The sequence below is a fragment of the Prionailurus viverrinus genome, chromosome C2 (genome assembly GCF_022837055.1).
Source record: "Prionailurus viverrinus isolate Anna chromosome C2, UM_Priviv_1.0, whole genome shotgun sequence".
NCBI classification, from domain to species: Eukaryota; Metazoa; Chordata; class Mammalia; order Carnivora; family Felidae; genus Prionailurus; species Prionailurus viverrinus.
In genome coordinates, this window is record NC_062569.1 from 117,136,127 (window position 1) to 117,154,438 (window position 18,312).

The window sequence follows — 18,312 nt, forward strand, 5'->3', positions numbered from 1 at the left end:
TCTCATCATCAAAGTTGAAGACAGATGGTTTTCCTTTCAGTCCCTTGGAGAGGACAATTTCTTCCTAGTTTACCTTACATGGAGGGTATACCATTTTGGAATCTCAGCTTTATGTAAGTTAACCTCCTAGCAGATGCTCTCTTGGGGAGGCTCAGTCTTCTATTCTTACATTTTCAGGAAGTAATGAAAAGCAACATGCAAATTTTTCAGGTTAAGCAAATGCTCTCAAGTGAAAAGCTAGCTTCAATGCTTAGTTGATCTCCTAGGTTCCCATTATCTCTTAGATTTTGGTCACTGAGTATTTAGAGATCATTGACTGTGTTTTTCTTTAATATTATATCTTACATTTCTTAGTTGTTTTCAGTGGGAGGCTTGGTTAGGAGATCTAGTTTGTCATTCTGCAAGAACCGAAGTCTTAGTTACTTCTATATCCTTCACATCTCCACACCTTCACATCCAATGCCTTTCACGTGTAGTATGTGCTCACTAAATGTAGCTAACTTGATTTGAAACATGACATTATAATAAAGAATGAATTGCTAAAACTGAAAATCAGGTCAGTTTTTCATTAAATTATAGCTTTTGTCAAGATTCTCAATATAGCATTTTAAAATACCTCTTAGTTCAAATATAGTTTTATGTTGTATTACTGTTTGGTGTAGATGTAGATTTTATTTTAAAAATCTTAGATTGGTTAAACTTTTTTAAAATATGTAATATATGACATCACAACCCAAGTCTCATGTATATATATATATACATATATATAATACTATATATTATATATATGTACATATGTGTATATATATGTATATGTATATAATGTGTGTGTATATATAATATATATATTATATATATAATACTAAGACTTCCTACATTGAAGCAGAATTAACTTCAAGCTTAAATTGTCAAAAATAAACCAACTCTTGGTAATTTTTCATCTAAGCAGGAAAGGAAGTGAATTTAACAAATACTTGCAAAAGTCATTGAAGTTTTACATCTATATATGGTAGCCTTCGTCCATGGAAAGAAACTGAAGCTGATAGTTTCATTTATTAATTTATTTTGGTGCAACTGACTTGAAAAGAAAAAAAACAATTCTGCCTATTTTCATTTCTGTTCATTATTCCTTAGAGCCATAAGCCCTAATTATGATTGTCTGAGGAATTAGATTTTCCTCTCAACACTTCAATTATTATATTGAAATAATAATATTGTCCATGTATTACAAGTGCTATGAAAGCTAATGATAAGGTTCTCCCAGATATCTGAAAGCAATGTTACAAATTCACAAAAGAATAAAATGGTAACAACATATTTGTTAAAACATGGTTGACGACAGATTAAAATACACTTAAGAATACACCCACATCAAGATCCTGGTTTACCAAGTACCTGTTACGGAATGGGCGTGGTGCTAGCAGCTGCACACACAAGTGAGAACTTGCACTATTGTCAAGAAGCTGTCTAATGGAGGATGCTGGTAACATCAGGAGACCTCAAAACAGAGTCAAGTGCACATTCGTGAAAACCTGAGTTCAGAGCACAGCTCTGCCACTTACCTACGACAATTTAGGTTAACTTCTCTTTGTCTTGGTTTCATCTTTAAAATGGGGATAATAGTGCCCAACTAATGTGGCTGCAGGGTTAAATTAAGATCATGCACACCAGAGATAGTCACACTGTGTTCCTCAGAGCCCTAGGATTTCATAAATGTATTTATACAGAAATTTTGATTTATGCAATGTGATTAACACAGTCCTTGGCACATACTAGGTATTCCAAAATGTTTTTATTACTAACAAAATAAATAAAAAGTGCACCTAATGCAGGGAGTTCTGGAAGGCTTTCTAAGAAAGTTGATTCCTGAGTGAAAATCTGATGAAAAAGCAAGCAGGGCAAGAGGTAGAGAAAAGTGATATCTGTAGGGTGTGTAAAAGGCCTGGAGGCCTAAAAGGAAGCAGGAAGCAGAATAAAAGCAATTCAGTAAAGAAAGGAGTCTTTCTCATCTTTTCTACCACCAAAGGCTAACTTAGATGGCAAAGGTATTACTGACAGCAAAGAGAATTCCATGGAAGGACAGAGCCCTCAGCCAGAAAGTTGATGAAGCCACTCTACCAAGCTAGGTCATTCTTAGTATGTTAATGCCTTCTTATTTAGAGTAGAATTCTTTGCTCTTTTTCTACCAAGACCAGGACATAACAAAGGCTGTATTGACAAAAACAAAAACAACAACAAAAAAACAATGGCACAATCCATCACTGTGCTAACACGTGGGTGCAGCTGGACCAAAAGAGAAGTACACTAATTTCCTTAATCATCCTAAAATATGAGCTTTTTAATCATTCAAAGCTGTGAGCCTCTTGGCCCAGAGTAAAGGCCAGTGCTGATCTAAAGAAATTCATTGTATAAATGCACATTTAGTTGCAGCCATCATTATAGGTTTTGCTTTTAAAAGCTTATTTTAGCATTGCTTCTGCATTCCAAATTCAAGCACTGTAGCTAACCTAATTTGGGCTTTGAGCATCAGCATGAAGACATCTGTACTTCTTACTAAACCATTATCATTAGTCCTACTTAGATGAAAAGCTACTTTACTTGGAACACTGCCTGTAGTTCATTGCCCTTGATGTAAGAACAGGAAGATTCTTCTCCACTTCAAACTCCTAGAATATCAGTTTGCATTCAGATTCCTAATCAAATCACCTTCCCTATCATAAGTATGTAAAATATTTATAGCCTACCTACTAATAAGGATAATTTAGGATTAAAATGCTCTCTTCAAAACAGTACCCAAATTCAACATTTCTCTTCCATTTTTTTACAATACTAAAAATTCTATATTCAAAACTGATGTAACAGCCAAAATAAGAATACTGTCAAAAGAACACAAAAAGAGTGAAAATAAAAATATTCCTTATAACACATGATTCCATAAACCTTCAGGTCATTATTATATTTATTATAAAAATAATAAAATAACCTTACAAAATGATCTCTTTGGTTGTGATTTCTTACATTAAAAAATATAGCAAGCTTCAATAATGGAGGTTTAACCACAATTCGAAAACACACAGCATGTTTTCTCCTAAATACATATTCGTACCAATGACTAGTACAACTGGATTCACAATTCTCATAAAAGTTTTTGAAATCTATTTCAACAGGGAGTGCCCTCAAAGGAAGATATAAATTAAAAAAAAAAAATAAGGAAGATATAAATTAGTCTTCAAACTGGGATATGTATGCCCTAGGGATATATAACAACTTTCTAAGGGATAAGGAAGCTTGGATAGTTTTAAAGGAAATCGATTTTCAGGGGCGCTTGGGAGGCTCGGTCTGTTAAGCAGTTAAGCGTCTGACTCTTGATTTCAGCTCAGGTCATGATCTCACAATTGTGAGGTTGAACCCTGCCTCAGGCTCTGTGCTGACAGTGTGTGGAGCCCACTTAACATTCTCTCTCCCTTTCTCTGCCCACCCACCCCCCAACTAGTGCACTCACTCTCTCTCTCAAAATAAAAAAATAAACATAGAAGAAGAAGAAGAAGGAGGAGGAGGAGGAGGAGGAGGAGGAGAACAGGGAAGAGGGAAGAAGGAAGAAGGAAGAAGAAGAAGAATCAATTTCAGATCATCAACTTCCTAAAGCAGAACACCAGGGCATCTCTTTTCACAACGACCCTTCACCAACCTTATAACTGAGGAGCATGCTTCCCACCCATCCAGAATCTTATTACTGCAAATTGTGCCAGGGTGTAAAAACTTCCAAAGCACCAAAGGCAGTTAAACACATGGGTACCCTGGCTGAGAAAGTAAATGAGTTAAACAACTAGGCGATGTAGCCTTTTGTAATTGAGATGGTTTGTAATCCTTTGCCTTCAACAATATCAAAAGCAGACCAAAGAGTGCTCGCCTAACAGATCATTAAAATAATGCTTGATTAAAAATATCTGTGTGATCTGGGGTCATAACTCAAGCATTTAAAGAGCTTAGTGAAATTACTGTAACACAATTTCCACCATTTCCATCATCTTATCTCTATGAACAAAGGCATTTACATTTATAAAAATAAAAACATCAAACAAAAACCAGACGTAACTGTTGCTAAACCCTGTCTTCTCAAGCTGTAAGTAATATTTATCCAGGGAAATCTCAAATAATTTTTTGAAACAGTCTCATCATCTAATTAAGAAAAGAATTTTTGATGAATGTTGACTCATTACTTTTAATATTTATAAAAATGTACATTTAAATACATTTCATCATTTTTGTACTCATAATAGTAATAAGTTACTTCCAAAGAACTTTTCAAAATCTTTTAGAACTGCATTGTCTAACACCATCCCCGTTTGCCACATGTGACTATAAGCCCTTAGAAGGTGGCAGCTAGTCCAAACTGAAATGTGCTTTAAAATATCCACTTTAGGGGCGCTTGGGTGGCTCAGTCAGTTAAGTAGCCGACTTCAGCTCAGGTCATGATCTCATGGTCCGTGAGTTCAAGCTCCACGTCGGGCTCTGTGCTGACAGCTCGGAGCCTGGAGCCTGTTTCAGATTCTGTGTCTCCCTCTCTCTCTGACCCTCCCCCATTCATGCTCTGTCTCTCTCTGTCTCAAAAATAAATAAACGTTAAAAAAATTAAAAAAATATATCCACTTTAAAGACATTCTAAGAAAATTAGAATGCAAAATACTTCATTAATAACTTTTATTTTGATTACATGCTGAAATAATATTTTGGATGTACTGGGCTACAATGTACTACTAAAAGTAATCTCAACTGTGTTTTTCTACCTTTTTTACATGAGTACCTAAAAATATAAAATTTTATGTACACTTCATATTATATTTCTACTGGACAGAACTTATAACCAATGATACAAAAAAATGGTTTTAAATGTGTATATTTTTGTTGCTTAAAAGTATGACAAGGTATCAATACAAGATTCTTAAGTATGAAAGTAACAATAAAAAATGTTTGTTATTATCTTATCAGGATTCATGTATCTGACAGATTTGTGTTTATAAAATGCTGCAGTTGTGTTCAAAATTATCTGCTACTATTTAGCTAGGAAAAAAAAATGCTATTACATTGATTTCCTCAGCTAAAACTTCCATTCTTCTACATACTGTCCTGATTTTCAGGCTTCCAAAGTCTGCAAACTCAATTTTACATTTCTCCCCATGTACTTTAAGTATTTTGTAATACATGGCTATTTCAGAGTTGTCAATTACTGAAAGAAAAGCACACTACCTGGATAAGCGCACTGCAGCAGAGCTATTGATTTGCCTCCAGGAGCTGCACACAGATCCAGAACCTTCTCCCCATCTCTTAACTCCAGAGCCAATACTGGGAGAAGAGAGGCGGCATTCAGGAGATAGTATTTTTTTAGATTTCCAATTTGGTGTCTTTCTGAAGGCATTCTGTCTGGAGTTTTACTAAGGTAACACTTCATTGATTTGGGATAGTAGGGTAAAGATCCTTGAAAGAGTGTGTGATAGCCCTTTAAACGTAAATCTTTTTCCAGTTCAAAAGAATAATTGAATCGGTTAAGAAGGACAGCATATTGCCAGCATGATGGTGTTATTAGTATATCCCTAGAAATAGAAAAAGAAAAACAAATAAACATTAGTATTACACACACCAATATAATTTTGTAAGTAATTGCGTGAATGGGGTCTTAGTCTACACTTACCTGTGTTTTTTTTCAGAGTCAGGGTTATTACCATCGACTTTGCCCTTTTGCCTCCGACTATGATATGGCTCAGTCTACTGGTGTTATGACATCCTGCCTTTATTTAAAACTTTGGCATTTTATTCATCATAGGTTTTCTTTCTTTTGCATCAATTGTGCCCATTAAGGAATCATTTATTTTGATTATTGGGTTTTAGGGGCCCCTTAATATCTGCATCAGAAGGAATGCCTCCTATGCCTCAGCCTAGTCCCTTCCTGCAGAACATCTTGCCAAAAACACGTCTGTTTTTACATACCTCTGAACACATCAAAATAGATGTCAGTCTATCACTCTGCACAAGGAAGGGTTTTTCATAAAGACAAAATTTAAAACCTGAGACTGCTAATATTGGAAGGAAAAATACTATCATTAAAGAGTGTTTAAAGGAGTGAGTGTTAAAGTCTTCCTCTCATGAAATCAAAGTATGGAAAACTAACTATAGTCAACTCTATCGTAACAGTTAATGAGGCGCTCAATGGCTCAGATGATACAAAACCAAGGATGATTTAAAAATCACTTACGGCTTGATAGTGCCACCCCCCCCACACACACACACACACCTCCACCAGCAGATTTTACCTTCCTAATTTCTTATTCAGTCCAACATCTAGATCTCTTAACAGTCACAAGCTCACATCAACTGACAGATGATACAGCAGGAAATATTTATTTACAAACTGACCTTTCTAGCTGAGTTATTTGGGAGCCTCATTAACCATGGTCAATTAAATAAATTCCAGCTGCTACTCACCCTGGAGTTGCCTATGTGAGAAATGGCTGGATTGAAATGTAACACCTGCGACTGGAATTGTGCCATGTGAATTTCAACTGGGGACTAATATGTGAAACTGCTTTCTCCTTCACTGCCTCTTACTATGATGGTGCATCATCATAGGACCCAGTACCTGTTTTAGGAATTCTGGAGGATGACAGCCTCTTTTTTTCTTTTTTTTTTTTAACATTTTATTTTTTGAGAGAGAGAGTGTGTGTGTGAGTGGGGAGGTGCAACGAGAGGGAGACACAGAATCTGAAGCAGGCACCAGGCTCTGAGCTGTCAGCAGAGCCTGACGCGGGGCTCAAACCCACGAACCGCGAGATCATGACCTGAGCTGAAGTCGGACACTTAACTGACTGAGCCACTCAGGCGCCCAGCCTCTTTTTTTAAGAACATGCTTTGCAAACTTTAGCATGCGTCCAGTGTCTATAAAAGACTGCTGAGCCCTACCCAAGGACTTTCTGATTCAGTGGGTCGGAGATGCGGCCTGAGAATTTGCATTTCTAGCAAGCTCTCAAGTGAGAATGATGTTGCTAATCTTCGGGGCCATACTTTGGGAACCAATGCATTAAAATGGACCCAAAAGGGAAATCTGTGAACGTCACTGCTGTAACTCTTACTTCAGTACATCCTAATCATACCCTCCAAACTGGATGAAAATCTACTTACAATTTTGAATCACACAGTAACAGAGAAATAATGGTCAGAAACATAATTCATACAGATTGGAGTGGCTTGGCTGACATGTGTCCATCCCTTTAGCTAACAAAGGTAGGTCACTTTCAATTGGTTAATATCTGACAGAGCAAATCTCTATTCTCTTTTTTTTCTTAAGAATTTCCAAAGTGATTATAGAATGTTTATTCTTTCAGATGAACTTCAGAAATCAGTGTGTCAGTTAATAATTTATAAAATATCTGCAAACATAGAAACTTTGACTGGGATTATATTAAATGTACTAAATTTGGGAAGAATTAACACCCTTATTGCAGTTAGTCTCCACACTGAACTATATGTTTATGGATTTATTCACATTTTCTTTTAGATCACTTAGTATAAAGGTTATTAATCTTGCATATTTCTTTTCAACCTTATTGTACATAAAAGGACAGTTAGTTTAGGAATGCTAGTTATTTTCATATATTACACAATATGTTAAATCTTGAAGGATAAGGAGGAATTAGTTACAGGACAAAATGAGAAAGAAGTTCAAGGGCAAAGGCTATAGCACATGCACAGGCACATTCCCATTTGGGGAATTAAAAGTAGTCTAGGGGCGCCTGGGTGTATCAGCTGGTTGAGTGTCCAACTTCAGCTCAGGTGGAGATCTCACAGTGTGTAAGTTCAAGGCCCGCATCAGGCTCACTGTTGTCAGCGCAGAATCCGCTTCGGATCCTCTGTCCCTCTCTTTCTCTGCTCCTTCCCCGCTCCCACTCTCTCAAAGATGAATAAACATTAAAAAAAAAAAAAAACAGTCTAATGTGGTTTATGGAAGATTATATGGGTCAAGTATAAGATGATAAAGTTTTAAAATTTTATCCTGTATGTGATGGGAAGTTATTGAAGGACTTTGGGAAGACAGCCTCACTGGATTTAAAAACACACACTTACGGCAGGATGAGGCAGGAAATCTTCAGAAATTGTCCTCATTCTTTAACAACTAGATAAAACAAGAACTTGCTTAAACAAATTTTCTTGGGAATGCAAGCTGGTCAGCCACTCTGGAACAGTATGGAGGTTCCTTCTAAAAACAGAACTACCCTACGACCCAGCAATTGCACTACTAGGCATTTATCCAAGGGATACAGGTGTGCTGTTTCGAAGGGACACATGCACCCCAATGTTTATAGCATCACTATCAACAATAGCCAAATTATGGAAAGAGCCCAAACGTCCATTGATGGATGAATGGATAAAGAAGACATGGTATATATATGTATCTATGTGTGTGTGTGTGTTTGTGTGTGTGTGTGTGTATATACACACACACACACACAGATACATACATACACATATACATGTGTATATGTATATATACACATATATACATACATACATACATACATAGTGGAGTATTATTCAGCAGTCAAAAAGAATGAAATCTTGCCATTTGCAACTACATGGATGGAACTGAAGGGTATTATGCTAAGTGAAATTAGAGCAAGACAAAAATCATATGACTTTACTCATATGAGGACTTTAAGAGACAAAACAGATGAACATAATGGAAGGGAAACAAAAATAACATAAAAGCAGGGAGGGGGACAAAACAGAAGAGACTCATAAATATGGAGGACAAACTGAGGGTTACTGGAGGGGTTGTGGGAGGGGCTAAATGGGTAAGGGGCACTAAGGAATCTACTCCTGAAATCATGTATGCTAACTGATTTGGATGCAAATTTTAAAAAAATAAAAAATAAAACAAGTTTAAAAATAAATAAATATTCTGATTCCTCCTAACATATACCCTGCCCTACTGAACTACTTGAAGTTCCTGGAACATGTTGTCTTTAGCCTTTACTGGTCTCAGTATAAACTGCTCCCTCTGCCTAGAATGACCCTTCCTCTGACCTACAATGACCCACCTGTAGCCTGGTTGACTCCCCTACTCTCTACTGAGGGGGGTGGTTTAGGATTTCTCTCCCCAGGGAAGTCTTTCTACCCACAACCCAACTAACCTGCTCCACCTCACCCTGATACTAATAACAAAAATACTGATTATATACTTACAATATGCATTTTGCATGCTTACCCCATGTAACTATCACTACCGTGAAGAGGAGCTATGATACCCATTTTTGAACTTACGTAACTAAAACTTTCAGAAATTCGGCAACTTACCCAAAGCTACATCACTACTAACCAGAAGTACCTGGTTCAAAAATCTGGCTGACATAGTCTGAGATCTGGTACTGTAGCATTAGTGGCATACCACAGGGAGAGACAGAGAATTTGCACCTAACCCTCACTTAGTGTCAGCGCCCTGGCCTGCCATCACTTCCAACACTGGGGAATAGCCTGACGCACACTGCCCTGAGGACCCAACATGTGACCACTCGATGAACGGGCTACTCAGGCTGGTGCTTCCTAGCCCTGAGAAAACAAAACTGCCTATTAATGTTGATCTCAGCTCCCCCTGCACTCAGCTACCAGTGGCGTTCCTCCCTCCAGCATGGGCACGTGCGTGTGCACACATACACATACGCGCGCGCGCGCGCACACACACACACACACACACACACACACACACACAAATTCTTCAGTGCTTGTGATGGCAGGATGATGCCCCTGAGGCTGGCATGCCAATGGCTACTCAAGTCCAAAGCTCTGACTGGATGGGCAAGTAACCTGTCAGACAGTGGAGATTATAGTGTACAGACAGTGTACATTAGAGGACTCAAGAAGACATTCTCCACTCTCAAGATTCATGAGGAGTCTGAAGCTGTTCCACTTACTGGTCTTCAATGACAGAAATTCAAGTACATCAGCAGCCAGATGAACTGGGACCCACAAGATGAGTGACCTGCAAATGTTTTGCTAGTACCTCCAACTGACACCATTTTGAAAAAAACTATGTACCCTCTGGCACATTTTAAGTTGACATCAAAATCTTCACCATATGTTTAAGAATGTAATTTCCAGCATACTATAAAAATTGACATTTTAAAATATAAATTATACCACTTTTTAAAATGTATCCAATGGAACCTAAATACCAAAGTGATTTTGAAACCCATCATTGTCCATTTAAAAATTCATGGAGTGACTCTTCTTAAACAGGTGAAAATTTTACAGCTCCTTTTTATATTTACATTCTATTTCCCCATATCACTTTATCCTAATACATTTTCGTGCTTGAAATCTTTTATTGCCTTATTGTACTTCTCTGCTACACACACACACACACACACACAGTGTATATATACTAAATTTGTTTTCCTTGCGGCCTAAATCTCTGTTAAAATGATAACTTGTTAGAGCTGTCATTACAAAATTGATGAAAATAACCTATTACTGATTTGATAATAATTAAACATAAAAAGAAAAGGTGAGGGGTGCCTGGGTGGCTCAGTCGGTTAAGCATCCGACTCTGGATCTCGATTCAGATCATAGTCTCACGGTTTATGAGCCCTGCATAGGGCTCTGGCACTGACAGCATGGGGCCTGCTTGGAATTCTCTCTTCCTCTTTCTCTGACACTACCCCACTCATGCTCTCTCTAAATAAATAAACTTAAAAAAAAATTTTAAAGAAAGGAAAAGTGATAGGAAATGGATCTCAATGAAATGAGTTTCAACTGCCCCCATACATCCAGAAATGAATATTACCTAGTGCTATACTGAGTCAGGGTTCAAATCAATTTTATTCCTATTTTGTTTTCACAAAGGTTGATAAAAAAACTTCACTTACATAAATGGGTGGGAATTTAATGTTTTCCTATAGCAGTATCTCCCCTTTTGACTTGTATTTCTTCCTGAGTAATTTTCCCAAATTATTTAATGACCTATCTTCAAAAATACTTTAAATGATCTGTTAATTGACAACTCAATTGGAGCTCCTTACTTTTGTTAAAAGCAAACCTTGGAAACCACATGACCTGTCAAAGATTTGTTAGTCATTAGTCATTTACTTTCTAAACCCTTACAATGACATTCCAACAGCCTCTGGCATGTGGAGGTGTTGACACCCTGGAAAAATGCAATGTGCAAAAGTCAGGATGGTTAAAGTGTGTCTTTTTTTTGTAAAGTGGGAGAAAGACAGTAACAGAAAGGCAGGTTTTGAAAAGAGAGTAAATACTCTCTTAGGCACCTAAGGAAACTGGTTTTCTGAAAGAGCATACATGAAAACTGAGAATCTACAAGTTGATTGCTGTAACTTGCCTGTGCCCAAATATCCCTTGAAAAATTATATAATGTATTATTTTATAATTATTTGATTTATCATTGATATTATTTTCATTCAATTTTTTTTGTGAGTTCTTCTTACTGTTCTATTCTCCACTCTACCTTCCTACCTAATGATGAAGATGAAAAATCATTTTATCTAGGTATTGCTAAGCAAAATTAGTATAACCCTGTCAATTACAAAATCAATTAAATTTTTATGGTTAAAAAAATTAAAATCCCTTTTATGGGGAGGCTGGGTGGCTCAGTCAGTTAAGCACCAGATTCTTGATTTCAGCTCAGGCCATGATCTCACGGTTCCTAAGATGAGCCCCATTCAGGCTCTGACAGTGCAGAGCCTGCTTGGGATTCTCTCTCCTACTCTCTGCCCCTCAACCCCCCCCCCCCCACATGCACTTATGCTCTCTCTCAAAATAAAGAAATATTTTTAAACATAAAAAAAAAACCCTTTTGTTTTATTACTATTGGTATCCACTAGAAGATGGTCAATCATTTTAAAAGTCTGGTTTAGAAATGAATGAATTCATGGATTCATTTAAGAGCACCTAAGTATGCTTGAGACTTTTATTTTTATTCTTCAGAGATTCTAATGATGAACTGACCACCTACTGTTTCTTGCCATTGTTTCCTTAGTATCTCTCATAGAAGGGTAATCTATGTCCATATTTGTTATCTACCTCAGATAGGAAGTCCTGAGTGAAGGTTTGTGTTTCTGGTAAAGACCAGCAAAAGGATGAAAATGCTGCATATCTACTCCCTTGTATCAGGAGACGTGTGCACATACTCCCAGGGCTGGGACTCCAGACCCTTCACAGCAGCACATGCGGTAGAGGAAAAGGCATGGACTTTAAAATCACAGGCCTGAATTGGCCATTAAAATTGGTACTTTCTAACTTCCGAATTTTAAAGGGGCTAAAAGTTATTACTTCACAGGAATTTGCACAAATTAAAGTTGGATATTTGTGTAAAGCCATAATAAGGAACAAAATAAGAAATACAGACACTAGTTCATTTCTGTTTTCCCCAACCATCCCACTCTATTCCCTTCACAGATTCTGGTAATGGAATCTGGTTATATAATATCTTTTCCCCCATATGTGAATTATGTGAACTCTGGATTAACGAGAAGAGTGTCTAAATAAAAAAACGTATATATTTTACAGACATGCCAGACTTAACTGAGGCTCTTTTGTTTTGCTTTCTACAAAGCACACACAAAATTTCCAAAGTTCATGTAAAGATTTCCAAGTAATCCTCTCCTCATATATATTTGAAGGCAGAATGAATATACATATATATTTCATTCATTCATCTGTATTATATATATATACACATATATACATATATATATATATATATATATATATATATATATATATATATATATATATAAAATCCATCTTTGCATCCCAATACTTAGCACAATGCCTGGATTACTAAACACTAAATTGTGAGTAAGTAGATGAATTGCTCAAGTCTCAAGGTATTGGTTCTTCAAGACCCTCCCTTGTTGGGAGAAAACTTAATAAATTATGACAATACAATCTTGAAAGAATTATAATAGCTCTATCAACAAAATGCAATGCAAACACAAAGGCAGAACTAATTTTGTCAAGGGTATATGAGACAGCCTGATGGAGGACTGGGTAATAACAGTAATAGTAATAAAAATAATGCTATCACGTATTGAGGGTTTACAGTTTGTCAAACAATATTCTAAGCACTGTGTATGTATATGAAATCATTTTATCTTCCCAAATAATTATTCGAGATAGATCCTATTTTACACATTAGGATAGTGAGGCAGGGATGTTAAGTAACTTACCTAGGTCATATGCTACAAGATGCAGAGGTAGGATTGAAACCCATACTTTAACCACTGTACAGAGGGAAAAAGGAGAGTGTCATTCCTTGCATAGGGCATAGCATATCCGATCCCAAAGGGATGAAGGAGCCTGTCTACCAGGAGAATGTATTTAGTACAAACAGAATGCTGCAGACAGCAGGGGAGCAGAGGAGGCGTGTACTCCAGGGGTGGCCCAATGGCACACGATGGCAATGAGAAGCAGCACCACACAGAGGGTAAAACTAACTCCCAAGGCTCTTTCAAACGTGAGCTGTGTAGTACTGGGCAAGTTAAGTAACCTCTATCTGTCTCGGCTTTCCTATCTGTAAAATGTCAATAGTAATAACTACCTCAGAAGGCTGTACAGAGGATTATGTTAGTATTTGAAAAGTGATTAAAATATTGCCTGGAGTATCGTGCCATAAAGCAGCTGCTACAACAAGCCAACAGATAAATACTAAAGGTAGGAGACTATGGAAAGAAGCTAATGTAATATGCCAAGTAAGAAATGATGAAGGCCTAACTCAACAGTAATAGAGGGGATAAAAATGAAATCCAAATTAAGAAATTTCTCAGGAAGAAGCAAAAGCTGGGCATTTAAATTTTGATGGAGGCAGGGTAGTGGTGTATGGGAGTACATAGTTTGGGAGCCCCCAAGACCGATTAAAGTCAGTCCAGGTAAGAGACACGTGGTGTAGAGTGCAGGAAAGATCAACGCGTGAAGGTTTCGGTTGTCCTTTCCAGGGGAATCACGGACGAGGACAACTTTTCCCTGCAACAACATGTGTCAATATGTTGTACTGCCAAGTAGGAAGGCTCACCCGAGCCTTGGAGTCTAGATTTTACTGGGGTTCAGTCACACAAACATGATCAATTGGCTAATCGTTAGTCTCCAGCTCCTCTGGAGATCGCAGGTCAGAGGGCGAGCTGATACCATGGCCCACAGTCACCACCATAAATCACAGTTAGACTTTCCAGTGTGGCCTAGTCCCCTGGGTAAGCAAAGACACTCTCAGGTGGGACATTCCATGGGCTTACAGATAACCTCCAAGGAGCTGAGGGCAAATGCCAAACTTATTTTTGATTCAGGTTCATTCTTTACCTTGAAGGTGTGGAGGAGAAGAAACATATTAATGGTGACACCTTCAGTTGAGATAAGATATGCAAGTAGCAAATGACAACACAGATTTAGAAGGGAAAAATAACACGCTTTTGAGATTGCCTAGTATGAAACTAAGTGAAGTCGCCAGAATATACTGAGGACTACGGAACAAAGTTTGTGGAGGACCCCAAAGCTTGAGATGGCAGCATACTGAGGGAAGTTTAAAGTCCTACCATGAATGGCCTTACCTGAAGGGTAACATGTAGGCAACAAACAGAGCAAAACTTGAACACACTGTAAACAACTTTAAAGGATTCTCAAAGGGTGACTTGTTTAAAAAAAAAAAAAAAAAAAAGCTATTACAAAACAATAAAATTTAAATAAATATTAAATCTTCCCCACTATCTAAATCTGTTAGATAAGAAAGGAAACAAAAAATGTGAGTAAATTTCTAGGCAGAGGACAAAAATGCACTCACCTTTCCCTGGAAGTAAACAGACTCTGCAAGCATGATACCATGTCTTCCGAATAAAAGTTAAAGAAACCAAAAATATTTGTTTTTATTTCCCCATGCCATCTTCCATGCTCAGACCATTTTCTAAACTCAGCCTTTATTTTGCCCATGGCAAATTTAGCACATTTATGCAAAACTTAAATTACCATGAAAACCCAATAAAAAGACAGATGAAGCAGAAGGCACAGCTAATTAGATGGATTTGAGGTTCATTGCTCATTTTGTTTAGGGTCAAACAATAATTTATAAATCTGTCTGAGCACATTAAATAGAAAAATAACTCATTACAGGGTAGGAGTAGCCAGACTACTATAGTCTGAAAACAATATACCTTTCAAAATCTTTATTTTTTTTTTTAAATCATCCATATATGCCTAATTACACCCCAGGTGTGCAAATAGGGACTAGCAGTGGGAGTTCTTGAACCAGAAAGACTGGACACAAATCCCTGCTCTGGTTTTATCAGGTGGGAAATGGGAAACCTCAGAGCTTTGTTCTAAGGATCACACAGAGTCAATATCATCTGGTACATAATAAACATACAGTAGGTGTGTGGTTATTTGGATATAGTACGTTAAGTAACTTTGCACACCAAAAACATAATGAATTTATTGCACTTCACTCTCGTTCTTTCCTCTTTCTCTGTGCTAGAAGACAGCCATTTAAAATCTACTTTTGAGGGGCGCCTGGGTGGCGCAGTCGGTTAAGCGTCCGACTTCAGCCAGGTCACGATCTCGCGGTCCGGGAGTTCGAGCCCCGCGTCAGGCTCTGGGCTGATGGCTCGGAGCCTGGAGCCTGTTTCCGATTCTGTGTCTCCCTCTCTCTCTGCCCCTCCCCTGTTCATGCTCTGTCTCTCTCTGTCCCAAAAATAAATAAACGTTGAAAAAAAAAAAATTTTATAAAAAAAAATAAATAAAAAAATAAAATCTACTTTTGAAATAAAAACCACAATTATCAACGACTTTTTCGTATTATAGCATTTACAAGTTTCTGAAACAGCGTAATCTGTCCTAAAATGGTCTCAGAACAGCCTCAGACTTTACCATCAGTCACTGTGTAATCTGTTTTTAAAAAACGCTTAAAGCTATCGTTTGTAAATGAGAAATTGTTATTGAGTTGATCCAACAACAGATTAAGACAACAATGCAACCAAATTCCATTGTTTACAGCCACAGAACTTTTTCTTTTCCCTGAGCAAAACGTATTGGGCTTTTGCCCCTGGCTTCAGAACTAGCGGATCTTCTTTCAGGCTAAACTGCCTGGTTCTTTTTGCAGAGGTAACTCCTGTGAAGTCCCAAGGCCTGGCTTGTCCTCAGCCCTTTGCTGGCACCCTCAGGCTCTGTTAAATACGACAAGGTACTCCTGCCCACTTCTATCAGGATATTTACGGAATTAGTAATTTATAAACTATGAACACCAGACTGCAAGCAAATTAGACACAGGGACTGTCCTGAGCTTTGTACACCACAGAGCACGGGATATACTATATAAGAACTCAATGTAAAGAAGCCATGGAGTAACACTCTGACCAAAGGTAAAACTCACTAAACACACAAATCAAACTTCTATCCATGAAATGTTTGTTTTCCGTAATACATTTAAAGAATCTGTGTGTGTGTGTGTGTGTGTGTGTGTGTGTGTGTGTATGGGTGTGCACTTGTGTTCAAAACATAGCCAGACATGGACACAGGGAAGACATAGGATTATCAAATAAAGTCACTCTAGCTAAGACAGAGCAGTGCTAGCTGTAAATAGGGTTTTTCTTCTGAATTCAGAAACCAGACAAAAGTTTTCAGATTTTTCTGCTACAGTAGAATTAATTTTGTCAAACTGGTGGGCATTCCTGTTTCAAAGATCAAAACAGTTGCTCAAGCAAGGGCATAACAATTTTTTTCTTACTATCACTACAAAGTTTTCTTTCTCCCCTTTCCATTTTCCTATGATTCCATCTATCTCTTCCTAGTTCCTCCCTTCTCTAGCCCCTGTAGGAAAAGGGAAGCCAGGTTTAGATTCTTTCACCCCTTCTCCTCACAGCAGCCCCCCCCCCACAAAAGGGTTTATTTGTGTTCTATCATAGGCATCATGAGATATATTACACTAACCTTATTGTATTCCAGGCATCTCCAAGTTCTTTGGAATACTGTTTTTCAAAATGATCCAATACAACTTTGCAAATTTGTTTTGCAAGCTTCCTCTCTGATTTTGTTTTCAGCTATAACAAGAAAACGTTGCTGACACAATCTAATATTACAAATTTATTCAACTTCAAGTTAACACAGTTATTTTCTTAAGAACATGTTTTAAAATAATTACTAGTTCTTGCAAGGGAGCAGTACCTCAAATGCAACAAAACTGTATTATGACATTCTATTTATGAAAAAAGAGGGTGTCTTCAAAAAATTATTGGTCAAATGGAAAACAAAGGTTAAAGAATTAGTGGCATTAACAGAAGCTGTGTTAAAGGAACAAAATTAACTTAAATAAGCCAATCTAGGTGTTAACATTAGGGGAAATTGGGTGAAAAGCATATCGAAGTCTGTATTATCTTTGCAACTTTTGTAAAAGTGTTCTAAAATAAAAGAGCTTATTTCAGGGGGAAAAAAAAAAGTCACTCGATTCCTGTGGAAACTTCCTTGCAATTGGATTTCACTTACTCATCCAAACTTAATCGAGGGCTTGATACGTAACATCGTTCTAAGCTCCCAGGACAGAACAGTGATAGTCTCAGTCCTTTGAGGAGCTTGCATTGTGTTCAAAGCTGAGGGGTGTAGGTCATAAAGTTTGAAGACTGGATTGCAGACAAGTTACTTGGGGTGCAGGGGAGTCTTGGGAGAAAACGACTGAGAAAGCTCACGAGAAGGCATCAGAGCATTCAGCATTATTCTAGGGCTTTGGACAGTGAAGCCAGAGAAACCAACAGCTCGCGAAGTTCCCCCATCCCGGCCCCCACCTTCGCCGAGGCGCCCAGCTGGGTCCCAGCCCTCACCCGGGTCAACATTATCCCGCTGGGAGATGCCAAACAAGAGGTCTAACCATCCAGCATCCAAAACCTCCAGGAAACCAAAAGCACAGCCTCACGCGCGAGCTTCAGCCACATTCGCTTCCAACCCTCACTTTTCCGGTTCAACTTCCCGCGAGATACTGCTTTGCCTGCGTTACAGAAATCTCGCCAAAAAGATCCCGCGAGAGGCACGCGCGAAGTTCCTTCCTCGGGAGGCAGGTAGAGGCCTTACTTACTCCCAGGGGCGTGACTAGATCCTGGGGCGGAGCCTTGAGAGGCAAGAGCTTCAAGTTGAACCTTTCACGTTAAACGGATTGCTGTGTGCTTGCCGCTCAGTTAAAAAAAAAAAAAAAAAAGACGAAAGAAAGAAAAGGAAAAGGTGTCTTTGTTACTATTAGGATTTGTATAATGATCATTGTTGAAAAATGTTCTCAGGAGCTAA

General features: G+C 37.9%; 1 protein-coding gene across 3 annotated transcripts in view; it reads right to left on the minus strand.

The window, feature by feature from the left end:
- The window catches only part of NSUN3 (NOP2/Sun RNA methyltransferase 3), a 67,404-nt gene extending 49,415 nt beyond the window's left edge, over window positions 1-17,989 (minus strand). Inside the window, exons 1-3 of one of the 3 annotated variants that reach the window (XM_047876216.1) lie at window positions 17,856-17,989; window positions 16,972-17,081; window positions 5,248-5,591 (exon numbers count right to left, since the gene is read on the minus strand). In XM_047876216.1, coding sequence (XP_047732172.1) covers window positions 5,248-5,591; window positions 16,972-17,081; window positions 17,856-17,867 — 466 coding nt within the window. In that variant the 5' untranslated portion in view covers window positions 17,868-17,989. Of the gene's footprint in view, window positions 1-5,247; window positions 5,592-16,971; window positions 17,082-17,819 lie in introns of all 3 variants that reach the window. The other 2 variants (XM_047876215.1, XM_047876217.1) reach the window with 2 other exon arrangements.
- Window positions 17,990-18,312: the final 323 nt, after the last annotated feature.